The sequence below is a fragment of the Azolla caroliniana genome, unplaced genomic scaffold (assembly GCF_043228905.1).
Source record: "Azolla caroliniana isolate FFs.n. ecotype wild unplaced genomic scaffold, voAzoCaro1.0.p SCAF_6, whole genome shotgun sequence".
NCBI lineage: Eukaryota > Viridiplantae > Streptophyta > Polypodiopsida > Salviniales > Salviniaceae > Azolla > Azolla caroliniana.
This window is the reverse complement of record NW_028230441.1, coordinates 7742492-7759802: the sequence shown is the minus strand read 5'-3', so window position 1 is coordinate 7759802 and position 17311 is coordinate 7742492. Positions and strand designations below refer to the sequence as shown.

The following is a 17311-nucleotide window of genomic DNA, read 5'->3' as shown; positions in this document are numbered from 1 at the left end:
GAAGACTCGATCCAACTTAAGACAAAATCACTTCCCATACAGATTACAGCCATGGGAAGGGTGGTTGAGTACATGCTTAAGGTTTTAAAAAAACCTCGAGTTCCTAGCAAATGAAAAGATTCAAAAGACATGGTAAAGCAAAGTTTTGGGTTTCGAATGGATGTGATATAATGAAATGGCTTCGAAAATGGGATGCATCACATTTCCTTCATGAAGTATCAACATATGTTTTGAAAACTTACATAATGTCTAACTCAGATGTTTTTTTTTAAGTTCCAATTTCCAGCATGCTAGATTTTACAACCATGGTTTACTTTTGGGAATGAAATATGGAACTCAAGTTTGAACCTACATCAACAGTATCAATGTAAAAGCTAGATCATACCTCCAAAAAAATAAGAATACAAAAAACACATGGCAGATTAAAAAGTAATAAACATAGTGTTTGATTGGATGGTGTTGGGTTCAACTTTCACGTCATACAATTTTAGAGTATCTTTTGCTTCAAACAATAAGCATAACCAAGCAAAGAAACAAAAATTATTCCATCTAACAAAATATATTTCCTATAAATGAAAGTGAAATGTTTTACAGAGTTAAAATAAAAAATGATCCCTAATATTGAGAATGAGAAGGGAGCAAAAGACTACTTATGCCCTCAGAACTAGAAGATGCCCTCTGATATTATACTTTACAACATGAATTATGCACTCCAAGGGAGATAAAAAAACTGGGCGATAAAAATCTGTGTGCATCTATAACAGAAGAATACTACTGTTCACGCTAGGATACAATGATCAAATAGTGAAGACCCACAAAGTTGAGGAATGGCAAGATTATCCAGGGCGTGTCCATGGTGGTGAAGAAGAATACATAAAGCCATCTACAAGGCTCGGAGTTAAAGTGGAATCCAGATTCTGAAGTTGTTCCACCAAGAGTGATCTTCTCTCTTTGAAGAAGTTCAGCCTTGTTGTCAGCTCGGCAAGAGCTGATGATGCAGCTGCATGACGCTCATTCACTGAACTATTTGGAGTCTGTTAACAATTAATGCAATATCATGAGTGCCTGAGGGCAGGGATTAAAAAGTGATCAAGAGTGATGATGAATTGAAAATAGAGGAAAAGAGTGATGAAAAATCAAGTACAAGTAAGACAAGCATGATAAAGAGATCAAAATAGAAAGAAAGAGTGGTGGAGAGAATAAAAATAATAGAAAAGGGTGTCATGATAGAGAATAAAGTAGAAGTAGAAGACACTAATCATACAGAGTTCTTAAAGTATACGAAAATCTTTGTGTAAATGGAAGTCAAGTAAAATCAAGTGCAAAGAGTGATAAGAGTAATTGAGGGTAAATCAAAAGTCAAACCTCTTCCAATGTTGGAGACCCAATGCCTTTAGGGGAAGTACTAATAATATAGAAAGAATGACAGAGATTTAACTAAATAAAAGAGTAATAGAGAGTTTAGAGAAGCTAGAAGCTTGTCAGAACATGTGGTACTCATCAAAAAACAAAGGATGCCTGTATTATGAACTGGCAATGGCCCAAAAGTGAGTATTCAATGCATACCACTACTCTCACAGGTAGTATTAGATAATTATATGAAAACCTTGACAATGAAACTGTAGCTAAAAAGTATGAGAGAATAACTTGGGTTCCTTCTATAAATACTTCCACTATTTACTAAAGAATAATAATATATGCACTTCGACTTGTTTATGGACAAAAAGTTAGATACACTGACAATTCATGAAATAAAGAGGGAAATAATCCCAAATAACGCTCACTTCGTTTTTTCCCCAAATGTTCCTATATTTTTGTTACTTGCCTAAATACCCTTCCCCCCATAAACCATCGAGACAGAAAAAAGGGATGAATGACCATTATATTTGCTCAAAATAGCACATCTAATTGAGAAGGGTATGAAGTAATCATATACTTGCCCAAATAGTGCATCTAATTGCTCTTTGTGGAAATAACAAAACCTTCAGGGCATTTGGGGATATAGTAAAACCTTGAAGACATTGGACAAATAAAGATTCACAAGGATATTTCAGAGTTTTACCCAAGAATATAAGGACGTACCTCAATGTCTACGAAATATTTCCCTACACTTTGGGCACCTATATCACTGGAATCACAATCACTTGCACCAGAAGAAGAGACCAACACTTCTGCTGGAACATGTGTGTATGTATTTGTTTGTGGCTTCCTAGAGTTAGGATTGCTTGTTGATGATTCATGCCTCCGTCTCCACAGGAATTGCTGTTTTCCATTCACAAGTGGTACTATTGGAGGCCTCGCTGTTCTCCAATCATTACCAATCATTGAATCTTGCTCAGATGTCGCCACTGGCCGCCTCATGTTCCAGCCCCTCTCCTTCTCGAATTTAAGTGCCTCCTGCATGTGCAGCAGTATCCCATGTTGCTCAATCTTATGAAGAAAACAAGGTAATGGGATATAAGAATCAAAATTGACTTAATATAATGGCAGTAATAACAATGAGATATGAACCTTGGCCTCCTGTAAGGCAGTTCTCTGTTGCATTACAAGCTGCTCCAAAGCAGAAGTCTGATCATTTCGATTTTGACCCTGTCAATCACATTAGATGTGTTAGCACAAGTTTCGCATTAAAGATCAATTTGGGTCTTTGTCAGTTTATGTCCATAGAATGACTTGGAAGGCATATCAAACCAATAATTTATAAAAACTACAAGATCCAATTTGCGTAACTGCAGTCAAACACATAAGCATTACTGAAAAAGAGAGAAACAGATGAAATGGTGCATTAACATCTTCGAAAGGCCAGAATTATCTTTCTAGTGAGCCAGCATGTCTTATGTGAAAAAAATTGTAAAAGGATGAAAAAAACTTCTGGACGGGTAAGCCAGCAGCTAAAGTGGGGAATGTGCCTTTGGTGTCATGGAATGATAACTCGTATCTCATAATAATATGGTGAAATGGTCTTGATAAAGATTAGAATAGAGAATCCGATCAATCAGAAGTTATATCTCCAGGATGCTACCTTAGGTGGATCGGATAACACCTGCTGTATTGTCACCAGCAAGAATCTTGACTTTCAATGACATGTCGTGCTAGAATTTAACAGGGGAAAAGGTAGTTTCTTCTAATAGTCATATCTATTCCTATTCAGAAAAAAAAATTAATAGGTGAAAACAGTAGTTTCACTATTCCTATTCAAACTAGGCAGAGCATTAGAAAGCCATAAAGGTGATCCGTGTATATCTACAACCTCGCTAATTGAACATCAAATCATTTCATCGACCATACAAGTGTCATATAGCAAGATTAAGTTTCCCTGGGATGAAGATGGAATTACGTTACTACACTGTTTTAACAGAATATAAAGACATATCATTTAACACAGTCCAACTTCCAGAACTTTACTTTCAACCTAATTCAAAGACATTTATTGTTGGATCCATACAGCAATCCTATGAAACATGACCTTGAATATTTGGTATATTCTTAGTTATCCAAAGAATTAATTTAAATTACCTCCATATTGAGCTTGCTTTCTTGATAAGAACTTTCTTGTAGATGTGAATTGTTCCTACAAAATCAAAGAAAACATGCATCCCCATTAAGTCAAGGTGACGCTAATTGAACTATTTATGAAATCAAGTTAGACAACATTATGTCTTTGGAATACTTGGTATAGGTTTCCCATATTAGTAAACGCACATTTATTGTCAGCTTAAAATTTTCGTGCATTAAATTTTACTTACTGTTGACTGTTGCCCCGACGGTAGTTCTCGTGCACAACTGGCAGTGGGCTTCCATGTTGTTGACGTTGCTGACTTAATTGTGCATGCAATTCTGCTACTCTCTGCTTTAGTCTAGCAACATCTTCTTCTGCAGCTGCTATCTCCTCAATCTCTACCCGAGTCTAATCTAATCATAAAATGGTACTACTTCCTTTAAAAATGTGGTATCACATTCATTTCTCATGTCATTAGCTGAAAGAAAAGTGGAGCTCTGAGGAAAAACATGAGCTCAAGGAATGTCTCATCTAATCATAAATGGGCAATACTTTTTAAAAATGTGGTTGCATTCATTAGCTCAATAGAAAAGTTGAACTCTGAGGAAAAACGTATAGCAAGACCTTAGAGTCCAGATTGTGAGATAATGGGAATTGAGATGTTGACACTGCTAGCCCAGCCTCCAAGGAAGATCGAAGTTCTCTCTCAGCTTGTAGCTGGTCTTGCAATCTTGTAACCTGCATTACATCAAATCACAATCATCTAATCAATAACTAGTTTCTTTGTGAATGTGCTTACATACACACTTAATCAAAAGATATGTGCACAAGCTTACAAACCGCAACAAGGATTTTTTGGGCCTAATAATAAGGCTTCAGTTTTTCTACATAAAAATCCAATGGCATGGTCATCTGCGATAGTGGCTGAATTTCAAATGTCTAATTAAAAGTGCAACTTGCATCTTCTTTAGGAAGGAAAAATTCTAAGGTTACAAGCTAAAGCAATGATCAGGCATGAACCAGAAATAGTCTATTTGCTATCATTGTTTACAACAAAAAGAAATAATGAGCATAACAAAAGGCCTTTACAGGCAAATCAGCAATTCTGTTGTGAAAATAGTTAGCCTGGTTATGAATCCATCCCCTGATTTGTGTAAATGGTGTCCTATGGTGTGAGAAAAAATGAGAAAGATAAATTAACGTTTTTAAGAGACCAAACAAGGAATAACAGCTTAAAATGTTGTCTTGTCTTTGAGAGCAAAGCATATAAATATAAATATAGGGTACTAAAGAATCTAGTTAGCTAAGCACTAATGATTCTGAATTTAGATAGACTGAAACATCTGCCTCGACAAGATTTCCAATGTGGGCCAACTCAACACAAAGAGATGTTCAAAGTGAGGGAAGCACCTTTGGTGCCAGGAGATTATGACCTTTATTTGTTGATACAAGGGTGATGGGAACGTGGTCAAAATGGCATGGCCTACATGCACAGCACAATGGGAAAGCCTCTCGACTCTTGTTCAAAGCAAGACCCACTTGTCTAGCCCTTAATTGACTTGTAGCATGATTAGTGATAGAGCTACAGAAAGTCAAGATGAATCTTAGTTAATGAGTTGTTGTGGTTGGATTGTTTTCCTACAACAACTTCACTCTATAGATATATAGATTCTTTAGTACAGCATGTTTAGTTGTATTTATTTTGGTCTGTTCTCAAAGATTTTTTGGTATTATAGGCCATTTTGACCTCTCTTAAAAGACGTTAACACAGCTTTCTTTCTTTCTTTCTTCTATGTCTCTTGTGCTCAACCAGGAACAGTACTAAACATTGTTGGTCTTCATATTCCATTAAATTGGGTAGAGGCTCAAAGCTTGTTAAAGGTGAAAGCGGTATCTCCCTCTTATTTAATAAAAAAACAGCACAATGGCAAACATAGTGTTCTTCCCTGATAATACAATTGGTATATTTGTCTATCTCAATCTCTAACTGGTGTTAAGAGGTTCTGCACTGCATTATTAAACTACAAACACCATGATGTTGATGTACATCCATATAAGAAGTCTTCCATCCTGCGTCATGTAATAATAATGCCTTATAGTGGGCCATCTACCTACCAAAAGACATAGTGGAGTTGATCTATTTTCTTTCTTTATTTAATTCAATGATATCAGTTTGAAAGACTCTATTATTTTCCCCTTTGGTGAAGTTCAAGTGTGGACAATCTAAGTTATATTATAATAGAGGTAGTGGTTTTATAATTATGGCATGTGACTGGAAACATCTTTGCATTTCAAGATACCAACAATGATTATCTTCATGTTTGATTATCTTCATGTTTCAACAAGTTGTTTTAATGACATAGGTGCCAGACTTGAGTACCTTTGCTTAAGGAGCTCCCAAATCCATTTGATACTGATCCGCCCTTATATCATGGAGCCACCAATGCTTTGCTCATTATCATATGTGCAGTTATCAAGACTAAAAGTCTCTCCATCAAGAAGGTTTAGTTCTCAAATTTCTATTTCATAGAGAAGGGTCAATGTTGCAAGTTTATCAAATAACCATAATTCAGTTTTCGTTTCTTGGAATTGGATATGTGCATATTGTCTTTCAAGTGCACTGAGGGCTGCATGTCCACAAGAAAGTCACGCATTGGCAGCCTTCTATAGGGAGAACCAAGGCCCCGCAAATGTTACTCCGAGAAATGACTAGGATCACATTACCTGTGTATATGCCTCTTCCACGAGGAAATCTAGTTCTAATCACATTATCTGTGATTTACCAATTTAGTTTTACCAAGGTTTATTTACAAATCTTTATCTGTAAAAAATGGCTTTAAAGTATTTAGATGTCTTTGTAGTCCCTCCGGAGAGTCAGAGACCAAAACAATGTCACCAGCATATTGTAATAACGGTCTGGCTATCATTGCTAAGGATGCACCCAAATCACACAAACTACCTATGTAATTAGATATCTCATGTATGTAAAGAACGTAAAGAGTGAGCAATAGTGGACATCCTTGTTTTAATCCAATCATGCTAGCCACGACCTCTGACAGCCAATAAAAGTGCATAGAGACCCCATTGAATATCTGCCGAGATGTCACAGGTTCCTAGTTGCTAACATGAGCTAAGCATACCATACTACATCGAAGGCTTTCCAGACATCCATAAAGTAACAGAAGGGTCAATATGTGATTCAAAATTATGAACCCTTCTCGGAAATCTGTTTGTCCAGCTGAACGTTCAATTCCCTCTGCCCATACATTCAATTTTGACTTTAGGATCAAACCATATAGTTTGGCCAAGTAATGGCTTATCATGATAGTCCTATACTTTCTAGGTATCATCAGATCAGCACTCTTGAAAATTAGAACAATGGTATGTTCTGTCTAGCTACAAGGGAAACCTTCACACATAGCTCTATTAAAGATGTGTCCAAGAAGCACTTTCTAGGTATCATCAGATCAGCACTCTTGAAAATTAGAAAAATGGTATGTTCTGTCTAGCTACAAGGGAAACCTTCACACATAGCTCTATTAAAGATGTGTCCAAGAAGCAGAAGAAAAGTCTTACATGCATAGAGTACATGCTCACCAACCAATCTGTCATGGTCTTGGGCTTTTCCAAATTGTAACTAATCAATGGCATTTCTCCCCTTAAGTGGAGCAAAAAAAGTGGATTCACATGGGCGTGAACCATGTGGGTGGAAGAGCGAAGTTGCTCAGGAATGTCATAGATTACCTTTGCATATTCATGTCAAGCCTGTGGTGAGGTCACATGTGTGCTAAACTGCCTCTCACAACACATTTTTTCATGCTCTTTTACACTCTTGTTCAATAAACAACTGGTACCCCTCTGGTTCAAATCTAGCCAAATATAATTTCATCTGCTTCCTCACAAGGGGTTGGAAGGGTGCATTTCCTTGTTTGTGTGTATAAATCTCCAGGTCACTTCTTGTTGCAAGCATCTCCTTGTATCACAACATTCCTCATCATACCAACTACTTTGTGTGGCTCTACCACGCATGGGCAAACATTGCCAACTGTGGTGTCAGGAAAGCCATTTGTGGCAGCATAATGCAATGACTTTGACAACCCTTGTGTGACTTCCTCTAGGGATGCAAAAGAATCCAAATTAATCATGCCATTGTATACTCCACAACTATATTAATGTTTTCTAGGAGGCCAAAATGGCCTATTAGACCAAAAGAGGAATTAAATCTTAAAAATTATCTCATCTTTGAGAACCAATTTACAAATCAAAGCTAGACATGTAAATAAGACTCGAGAATAACGTGAAATAACATTATATGGCCAGAAGTTTCGAAACAGAAAAACAGAAAAAGTGGGGAAAAGTATCCAACTAGAATGTTTGAAGCCAAAGCCTGATGTATTGAGAATGTCACATGTATTAGGGTTCCCTAGATGTAATGACATGCACTTTCATTTTGAAATGATAGGTTATCTAGCATCACTTGAGATTGGGGAAGAGACTTTATGCAAGAACCTAAGTGACTGATATCATTTTGGCAGTATTCATACATTGGGTTCAACGAGTTACAGAAAACAATAGGGCTCTTGAAAACAGTCTAAAAAAGTAGATTGTAGATTGTAGTAGTGGGAGAGTGAAGATGTGTGTTATTACAGATTCATGTAGAGATTTTGAGCGGGTGATTATTACAGATTGTAGTAGTGGGAGAATGCAGAAGTTAGTGATCTGCCACAAGAGGCCAGAGACCATGAAGCTCAGGCCTCTATGTTTTTGAGTATCTCAGTCATGTGATCGATCTTTTTTGGGTAAAAAGCTTCTGATTCTACTTGATAATGATTATTGGGGTTGTTCAACATTCCTGTTAAGGTGAGAGACGATTCCATAAGATTGAATTAATGGCCGTCTTCTTTCTACTACAATCTTATTAACCCAATCGTGAGAACTCAAAGGGAGCAACAGACAAAGATAAATAGTGCTATTTCTTATTGGACTATTTAATAATTTCACTGAAGTTTTGTGAATCAAGTTGAACATCCAGCGAAATCAGTGAGGATCATGATCATATCTTTTGATAATAGCTGAAAATTAGGAAGATGACTTTGAAGATGTGAACTTTTTTAGTCTGATGAAGTGTTACCCGTATAGGTGTACGGGAGGGTTAGGTGTAATGTGGAAGGTGGTGTATGAGGTGTAATATGAAATGTGAATGTGTGAGTGTTAGGTGAGGTAAGTAGGTGTACCTACGTCCATTCGGCTTTTTGTAAAGATCCTTCTATTATATAAATCCTCACTCATGGGGCATGAAAAAATGATATCAAAGTTACTCTAAATTGTGTCTGTCTTGATTCTCTCTCTCTCTCATTCGTTCTCTCTGTGCATCTCATCTCTCCCTCTCTCCTCTCACACTCAAACCCCCTTGGGAGGGGGGTGGAGCCGATCTTGGCTCCACCCCCCACCCATAAACATGAAGCACTCGTACTTTTGACTATAGCTGAAAATTGGGAAGATGCCTTTGGAGATGTGAACATTTTGAGTCTGATGAAGTGCTGGTACTTTTTTATTTTCAATTTCAGTTATAACTTTTAGTTTCCACCTTTGTGAATAAGAGTTTTGTAAATTTATTAGCACAAATATAACAGACATATGAAGCTTTTTTCTAGGATCAAATTCAGAACAAAGATAAGACTGAATACCTCAACAAGAAAAGAACAAAGACACTTACATCTTGTTCGAGAACCAGACGACGTTCATGAAGTGCATGCTTCCGTCGTTCCAAACTTTGCTGTAATGCAGCATTTCCTTTTGCCTACTTACACCCAGAGGATGTTATCATTAGATAGGAGTTACACATCAATATTCAAAAGCAATACTCAGGACATCACATACTTCTTTGGCAATTTTATTACGGAGTTCATTTCTTGTTGCTTCCAGTCTTTGAATCAGCAATCTACAAAACACATAAAAGAGCCAAATATTTCAACCAACTAAAACAGTGTTGATGAGTCACAAAAAGAAGACAACTATATTTTCACTGCATCGTGGGCTTTGTATGCAGGTACTTTCATCATCATCCCTAAGCAATGACACAAAAATAGTTGGCACATTATTTGCAAGTGAGCTTGGGCCAGCGGAATTATCATACAGACATCTAACATATTACAGTTGTATGGATATATTTATGACCTGTCTGTTAAGAGAGTGGCAAGCTGATATACAAGAAAGCTTCCATAACGTAAAATTATATACATGGCATATACAACGCCAATAATGGTCTAAAAGCAAAATAAGCACATTTTTAAATGGTGTGCTAATAATTGCAGGGAACAAATTTGGTTCACAGTACATCATGTACTAACATCAAGAGTGTGAGCCTATGTAATATCAGCATATGAAACCAATGGATACAACTACAGTGTTCTGATCTATTAAGCTCATGGTTAAAAATTTGATCTTATCAGCTTTCAGGACACAAGTTGGTCAATAGATCTCGCTGAATATAATGATTATCTGGCATGAAAAGATAGCAAGACACCACAGAAAAGTCTACTCACTCTTCTTCTCCGTAGGAATCCTGTGATTGAGGTATTGAGGTTCTTTTTGTTGCCTGAAAATACCATGGCAAAATATCCAGACTTCAAATCAAGCACAAAAGTTAGCATGTCAAAATTCAGAAAGTATTTTCAACTCGGCCCTTACAGATAGACCCCATATGGATGACCTCTTGCTGCTGGTGGTACTTGAACTGCTTACAGGTTTATTAGAGCTTGTGGGTACTGAACTCCCATTATTTATTTTCGGAGTCTCCACAGATGGGAACTTCTTCCATTGTAAATGACTTATTCCAATTGTGCTTGAACTTAAACTTTTATTCTCAATTTGTCCTTCATGAATTTCCCTTGAGTTTCCAAAGTTAACTGATCTTGACAATAAGTTGCTTGAATCAACATGGTTTCTTCGAGCCTTTTTATTGAACTCTTCTTCAAATTCTTCTTCGTCAAGCACCTAAGGATTTCAGTTGTAGTTAGATGAATATTGCAAATCCGAAAATGAAAGCATTCTTGGTCCTGCACAATCTATGTTAGACATCTAATATTTTAATCATATGTTTTATAAAATTTTGAAGGCATCAATAACAGCATTCCTATATCTCCAATAAGACATGGATAAACAATCCAACACAGAAACTCGTTATTATACCACATACCTTATTATCGTAGATATCACTCCCCTCATTTCCACTGCTCCCACTCATGCTTCCACTAAGAACTCTTTCAGGATCTTCAGAGAGCCGATCATTATAATGATTATTATCAGCATCATGAGAATTCTCCTCATGGGCATGCAAAACTTCTCCATCTGACGATGCATGACTTAGACGGTCATCTTCTCGTGCACTTGCATCTCGAGAAAGCTGGATTTTTGGCAAACTCTCATCCTGTAACATAATAAGATAAACACATGAAACTACCATGCAAAATAATTAAGAGTCATTCAAGCCTTTGCCTCTTTTAGCAGTGTGAAAAAAGTTTTCCATTTGAAAGCGTCACTTTCCTGGACTGTGACTGTAGGATGTCTTGGTGAGAACCATGAGTACAAGTCTCAAGACTTACAACATTTCACCTCGAATCATTTAAATTTAGTGCTATATAAGTAAGGAAACTAGATACCCAACATGCAATATGTTAAATACCTCAAATATGTTATCGTACTCCTCGAGAAGAATCGTGATGATAGCTTGAGCATTATTGGCAGCTGCTGCAGCCGCAAGAAGTTGGGCAGAATTGTCCCCGCTAAAATCTGATTCGTCCTCAAAACCACATTCTCCGGTCATCAATGGTTTCAAGAGCAATGGTGCCATGCAGGCTGCCACAGCAGATGCTGTCATTCGATTTTCAGTAGCATGTGCTGCCACTGTTTGCATCATCCTCAGAACTCTGCATAAATAATCGAGTAAGTTATCAATGAGTCCCCTATCTCTGAAAGGGAAGTTATTCTAATGAAGTCAATTAGGAGAGCCATGATTCTGCACTCCCGTCACAGTCAAATAGACAGTACATACCTTTGAAGCAACCTTCGATTAGGTTCTGGAAAAGTTTCTGCAACAGCAGCTCGCATAGACAAAACTTGTGATTCCCTATGCTCAATCCCTATCAAAGTGACCAGTTGAATCCTAAACTCAAATTATTTTGAAAGAGAGTTACCATCAATTTTCATTGTGAAAATAGCAAGAACTTACTTTGAGCCTCGACCAGAGCAGCACAGCAAGGAGTAGGCACCGGTAATGAAGGAAGTTCTCTAAGGACATGCTGTAAGTTTGTGATCAAAATTAGCATTGGAGAAAGATATCTTAGAACGAAAGATTGGATAACTTCAGCATTGGCAGAAGGTATGTTACAATAAAGGATTGGATAGCTTAAGAACTCAGGCTTACCTTGATACAATCGCCTATAACATGGGCATCTTCATCAGGTCCAAACAATGACTTTCCTACAGTATAAATAAAATTCTCTTTTTATATTGTGAAATATATGATACAGAGATTACATAGGTGCAAAGCATCAAGTACTACTGAAAAGCAAACTATGATAGAGTCATAAAGACTAGTTATGAATAAAGAAGCCAAAGGCATGCTCGCATGTTCCTAAGAGTGAGACCTTAGAAAGACAGGCATACACAAAAGTTAAGCAACATTTCAAAAGATGAAAGCAGAGCCAATATAAATAATAAAATATTCATGTGGTCTGCAAGATAAATTTGACAAAATCTACATTATCTGCTCTAAACTTGAAAAAAGCCTGTATTGTGGGCTAGGTTGCCAATCATTAAACATATTCTGTGCTCTTTTACGCTCTTGTCCAAGGAACAACCGGTACACCTCTGCATCAAATCTAGCCAAACATGATCTCTTCTTCCACACAAGGCATTGGAAAGCTGCTCTTGCTTGTTTATGTGTATAAATCCCTGGGTCACTTGTATTAAGACATTTCTCATCATACCAACTATTTTGCGTGACTCCATCAGTATTGGCGCATTGCCAACTGTGGTGTGGAGAAAGGCATTTATGGCAGCATAATGCAATAATCGCAGCAACCATTATGAGACTTCCTCTTGGGATGTGAAAGGAACCAAACCCAGCAGGCCAGCTTATACTCAGATATGCACATCAATTGTCCCCTGAGTAAATTAGTATTTACCATGCCCAATTCCATTGTAGCATATACATCCTTTTGGCATCGATCTTCACCTTAAAGGATAGATATGCATGATCTGTTGCCAAGCCAATATGTCTACTAGAGATACCCAAATCTGTTATCACGGATAATAGGGATGGGATCACTTCAAGTAATAAACTGTGTTCACACATTCCTTGGGGTTTGGACATGTCAAAGTATCTGATCTTGGCCATAATGAAAAACCATTGTATATCCCAAATCCATTTGAGGGGGAGGAGGAGAAAGGGATATATGTCGACTTTAGGACTTTGATAAGAGCATTGCATATTAGAAGATTATTTGTTGCACCATGGGGTGTAAGATCACATTACAAAATGGATGTATATATTGTGAGATGGATATAAAAGAGTGAAATGTATAGTTCCACAAGCAGTCCTAATAAGAAGAATTAAGTTGTACCTTGCTCATAATCACGAACACGCTTTTCCACCTCATCAACATCTGCAGATTGCCTAAGAATGCCTTCCACACACACACCTGATATCTTGCAAGGAAAAGCAGAACTACGATCTTAATAGCTGTTCACACAAAGCCACTTCCATATCATATCATTTTAATTGTGTACTAAAAGAAATTTACAGCATGAAAACACTCGTAATATTTTAGAATTTGCCGAAACTTGAAAAAGATAAAACAATCAAATATACCGTATTGTTCTATAAAGCACAATGCTTTTTCTAAGAAAGAAGGGCTCCCATCAATGTCTTCCAAGGCTAACAGAATTGGCCTTCCAATAACCATTGATTTTACAGGTTTCTTGCTTCGACCTACAACAAATATATACATAAAAGAAAATATCAAATTGTGGGTCCAGACACACCTATAGAAACTGACATTTAGCTTCAGATCCACTCATAGATCAAATCAAATATCAGATTTAAAAATACTTATGTTCAGGATATTGCAAATATATTGTGTCCAAGTTTCCAAATTTTAACCAAAGATTATATTTGTAGCATCAAATTTAGACAATGTATTGTGGGTAGCCTCCTTGATCCACCTCTTTGTGCAGATCTAATTGATATGCTCATTATGAATACAATGCTACTTTATTATCATTCTTGATTTTATTTTCTCTCTAACCACATAAATCATTCTTGATTGTTGGTGGACTTATTGATCCCCCTCTTTATACAGATCTCAGTGGTAGCTCGTGTCTATCTGAACCACTGCCTCATCACCTTTGTCATTGACATATAAAGGCCATTATCACCCGAAAGATGCTGCCATTGATTTGGAGATCTCTCCACGTCAGAGCGGCCATATTGGAGATTTTTCAAGGGTAGAAGTTCCAGTATATCTTATTACTGTTAATCTAGATATTTATCTAAAACAAAATAACTTCGTTACTACACCTTTACAGTAAATGAAGCAGGATGATAGTTTCCAGCTGAATCCCTTCAAAAGCATGACAAGCATATAACGAAAAGAAGAGAAATTATTTTGAACATAAGCTTACATACTGAATGTTAAGTAGGAGGCACGTGAGAATACCTGGATCAATCGGGCCATCACCAGCATCAGTGGAATCATTTTTAAATATACCACTTTGTCCCAACATTAAATCAGCACTAGGTGCTGCAGAAATAGCTTTCTCAAGGCTAGCTTTCCACTCTTCTAAATCTTCTGCAGTTTCAGCCTGTGGATTCAGTAGTTACAGATGGCATCAAATTACAAGAAATGTCCATATGGTATTACATAAGACTCATTAAGTTAATAGCCAATGAAGGGGTAGAATGGGCTTTCTTAATTTTCATTATGAAGAGTGCAGTTTATGACACCTCTGCCAACTACAGTTCAACGAAAAGCAACTCATAAGTGCATTCACCTTGAGAGTGAAAGCCCGCCCATCAGGAAAAAGCACTGTAAGGAGTTTTTTGTCAGATCTCACCAACACTCTGCACCATCAACCAAGCATATATCAGTCACACATACCTTGAAAATCATAATGACAGAATAAACTCTTGGTTCATCATCTTACCTTCCTAAGTTGTTTAGGTCAATACCACCCAATGCCAAAATGGTGTCGTTGCCCTTGAAGAAGGAATTCTTGTGGGGGTTGGAGGAACAAGGAGATGAAAATAAGGCAGCTGGTTAGAAAAAACTTGATCTGAATGTTTTAAACATTAAATAAGCAAATAGGACAAGAAATTAAAGCATCAGAAACAAGAAGTATTTTATTATCAAAAGCATTAATATGGTTAGAGTGCACATCAGTGTATTTACTTCAATTAAGAATGAAATTTGTAGCTGTGATACTCTAGATATAAATAATACTATGCAAAAACTCACAGGGTCACTCTTATAGAACACCAAGGATGTCTCTGTCAGAACAAACCATCGCCTTTTCCATGATTTCCACCCTAATCCTGCAGAATCCAAACTAATTATAATTAGTAATAAGAACAAAACCACAAAGAAACCCATTTAAAGACTCTATGGATTTATAGACGAGCTAAACAAAGAAGAGAGACTTAAAGGGCTCATATTTTATTTATGATATGTAGTTCTCTATCTTAGGGCGTTGATAACGGAAACTATATAAATTAACTGGTATGCCAAACCAACGACCAAAGAACTGAGCAGCTCTATTAAGCATTTATGTTTTTTCTGTTTTGATTTGTTCGTGTTGCACATATTTAGATTGCATAACAGCAATAACTTTTCGAGACAGAGCATTACAAATGAAATAAAGCAATTCCCTCATTATTAGGGAGGAGCCAGATTAAAATAGTTGAATACTTCCGCAAACAATTGTTAGGAACTGGAAGGCAACCAGTTTTGTAGATGTTGCAAACACATTAGGAAATATGAGAATCAAACTTGCAGCCCTCTAGTTTTTAATGCATCAATTGTGAATGGGTTCAATCACATAACAATATTATGCATTGATATGTTCCTATATAGCTTGGATTGTCCACATCTTGACATTATCAGAGAATTAAACCTCAACAAAAGAACCATAGTAATGTTACCGCTTCTTGATGACCAAAGGAAAATATAAATTAATCAGAAGAAAGAGTGATTTTTAACCTTTCGATGAAATGAGCAATGATCCACTTTTATAAACCTACATGCATGAAACAATCTCACGATCAGTACCCCAAAAACGCACATCTTTTGATACTTATACTCTAATTAGAAAGGTACAGCCTCTGTGAATGAGTGGCTTACCAGATTGACTCCTCCTCGGCTGGTCGGACGTTTATATGGAGTTGCAGGGTTTGACATGCTTTAATGGACAAAACGATCCCTAGTTCAAGAAAAAAATTCCTTACAGAAATTATCAACCATGAAGACGTTGTCTTGTGTATTTTTTCCTCGATATCATCTGTATATGTTCTCTGTGCATTATCCAGGTATTCTGGTAAAAATAGAGGTGCTTGTCTTCACTCTTCAGCTTTTTAGAATATACCTAGTATTTAAAAACAACAAGATTAGTATGATATGCACTTGTATCAAATTCACCTTTAAATTTTGATTTGAAGCTATCGATGCCTCTCAATTATTCGAAAATCACCTTTAAATCTTAGAATTGGATAAAAGAGCCTTCATAAAATGAGACATACATATTAGAAAACAATTTTGACAGCAACAATACATGATATTTTATTACCTTCTGGTAAAAATATATTCTTCGAACACTGAAACTCTAAGACACCTTTGGACTATCCGTTGATATGGCATGTATACCATCAATATGGAGAAAATGAAAGGTTAAATGCAAGTATCTGAGCCTGTTTCAGGGTTTCAGGCTCAGGAACAATACGTTTTAGAGTTTCAGTTTTATGAAGACTGTCTTTGCGATGCCCAATTTGACGTAACTCAGAAGTTTAGAGTGCGATCTGAAAGGTACATTGCCAATTCTTTACACAGGAAATCGTCTCTGACGAACGAAAATAGAAAATCTCCAGGAAAGACAGTGACTTAATTGAAAATATGAAGAACTGCAGCTGTGAATTTTGCTCTGAATCTGCAATTTTCTGTAGGGAATCAACTACAAAGAAGAAAGAAGAAAAAGAAAGAAGAAAAGAAGGGAAAAAAAATACACAAGAAGAAAAAAAGGAAGAAGAATGAGAGAAGTGCCTGTTTCTTTCTCTTGAAATGCATCAGCCTGCTTGAGAGGGGAGAAAGAAGAGTTAGCGATGGCGTAACCTCGAGCGGAGAAAAAGCAGAGATTTTCTTTGGTTCACAGACAAGGTGTTATGAAGGGGATCCACCATAGCCACGAATCTTTTTTTCTTCTCTGCAGGAAAAGTGCGAAGAAGAAGAAGCATACGGAGAGAGAGAGAGAGAGAGAGAGAGAAAGAGAGAGATGAGAAAGAGATGAGATATGAGGATTCGAACGTGCGACGATGTGTTCGGACTCCGGAGTAAAGTCTTCTTCTTTTTTTCCTAATTTTCTATTTTTTTTGTTTTTTTTGTTTTTCAATTTTTATTTCCAGCGTGGCACCACTTCTTGGCCACTCCCCAACCCCACCCCAAAATCTCTCTCTCTCTCTCTCTCAATACTTCTCTGTCTCAATACTCTCTTTTCTTCTTCTTCTTTTGGTAAAAAAGCACACAATTATATTAATTGTATGTA

At 36.8% G+C, this 17311-nt stretch overlaps 1 protein-coding gene across 2 annotated transcripts; it reads right to left on the bottom strand.

The window, feature by feature from the left end:
• Nucleotides 1–540: 540 nt before the first annotated feature.
• LOC147862943 (rho GTPase-activating protein 6-like) lies at nucleotides 541–17058 on the bottom strand. 2 transcript variants are annotated; one of them, XM_087320757.1, is made up of 25 exons: nucleotides 16813–17058; nucleotides 16343–16699; nucleotides 15901–16141; nucleotides 15760–15796; nucleotides 15019–15095; nucleotides 14708–14775; nucleotides 14555–14624; nucleotides 14221–14365; nucleotides 13374–13493; nucleotides 13126–13203; nucleotides 11925–11980; nucleotides 11730–11799; nucleotides 11553–11640; nucleotides 11184–11427; nucleotides 10698–10928; nucleotides 10190–10495; nucleotides 10045–10097; nucleotides 9380–9440; nucleotides 9216–9299; nucleotides 4124–4237; nucleotides 3747–3907; nucleotides 3517–3571; nucleotides 2512–2589; nucleotides 2083–2430; nucleotides 541–1034 (listed from the first exon to the last, which is right to left on the bottom strand). In XM_087320757.1, exons 3-25 carry the CDS (start codon nucleotides 15955–15957, stop codon nucleotides 837–839), a joined length of 2799 nt encoding a protein of 932 aa, XP_087176883.1. In that variant the 5' UTR covers nucleotides 15958–16141; nucleotides 16343–16699; nucleotides 16813–17058; the 3' UTR covers nucleotides 541–836. The 2 variants fall into 2 exon arrangements, with proteins under 2 accessions (XP_087176883.1, XP_087176884.1); XM_087320758.1 differs by having other exon boundaries at nucleotides 2083–2397; nucleotides 16813–17056.
• Nucleotides 17059–17311: the final 253 nt, after the last annotated feature.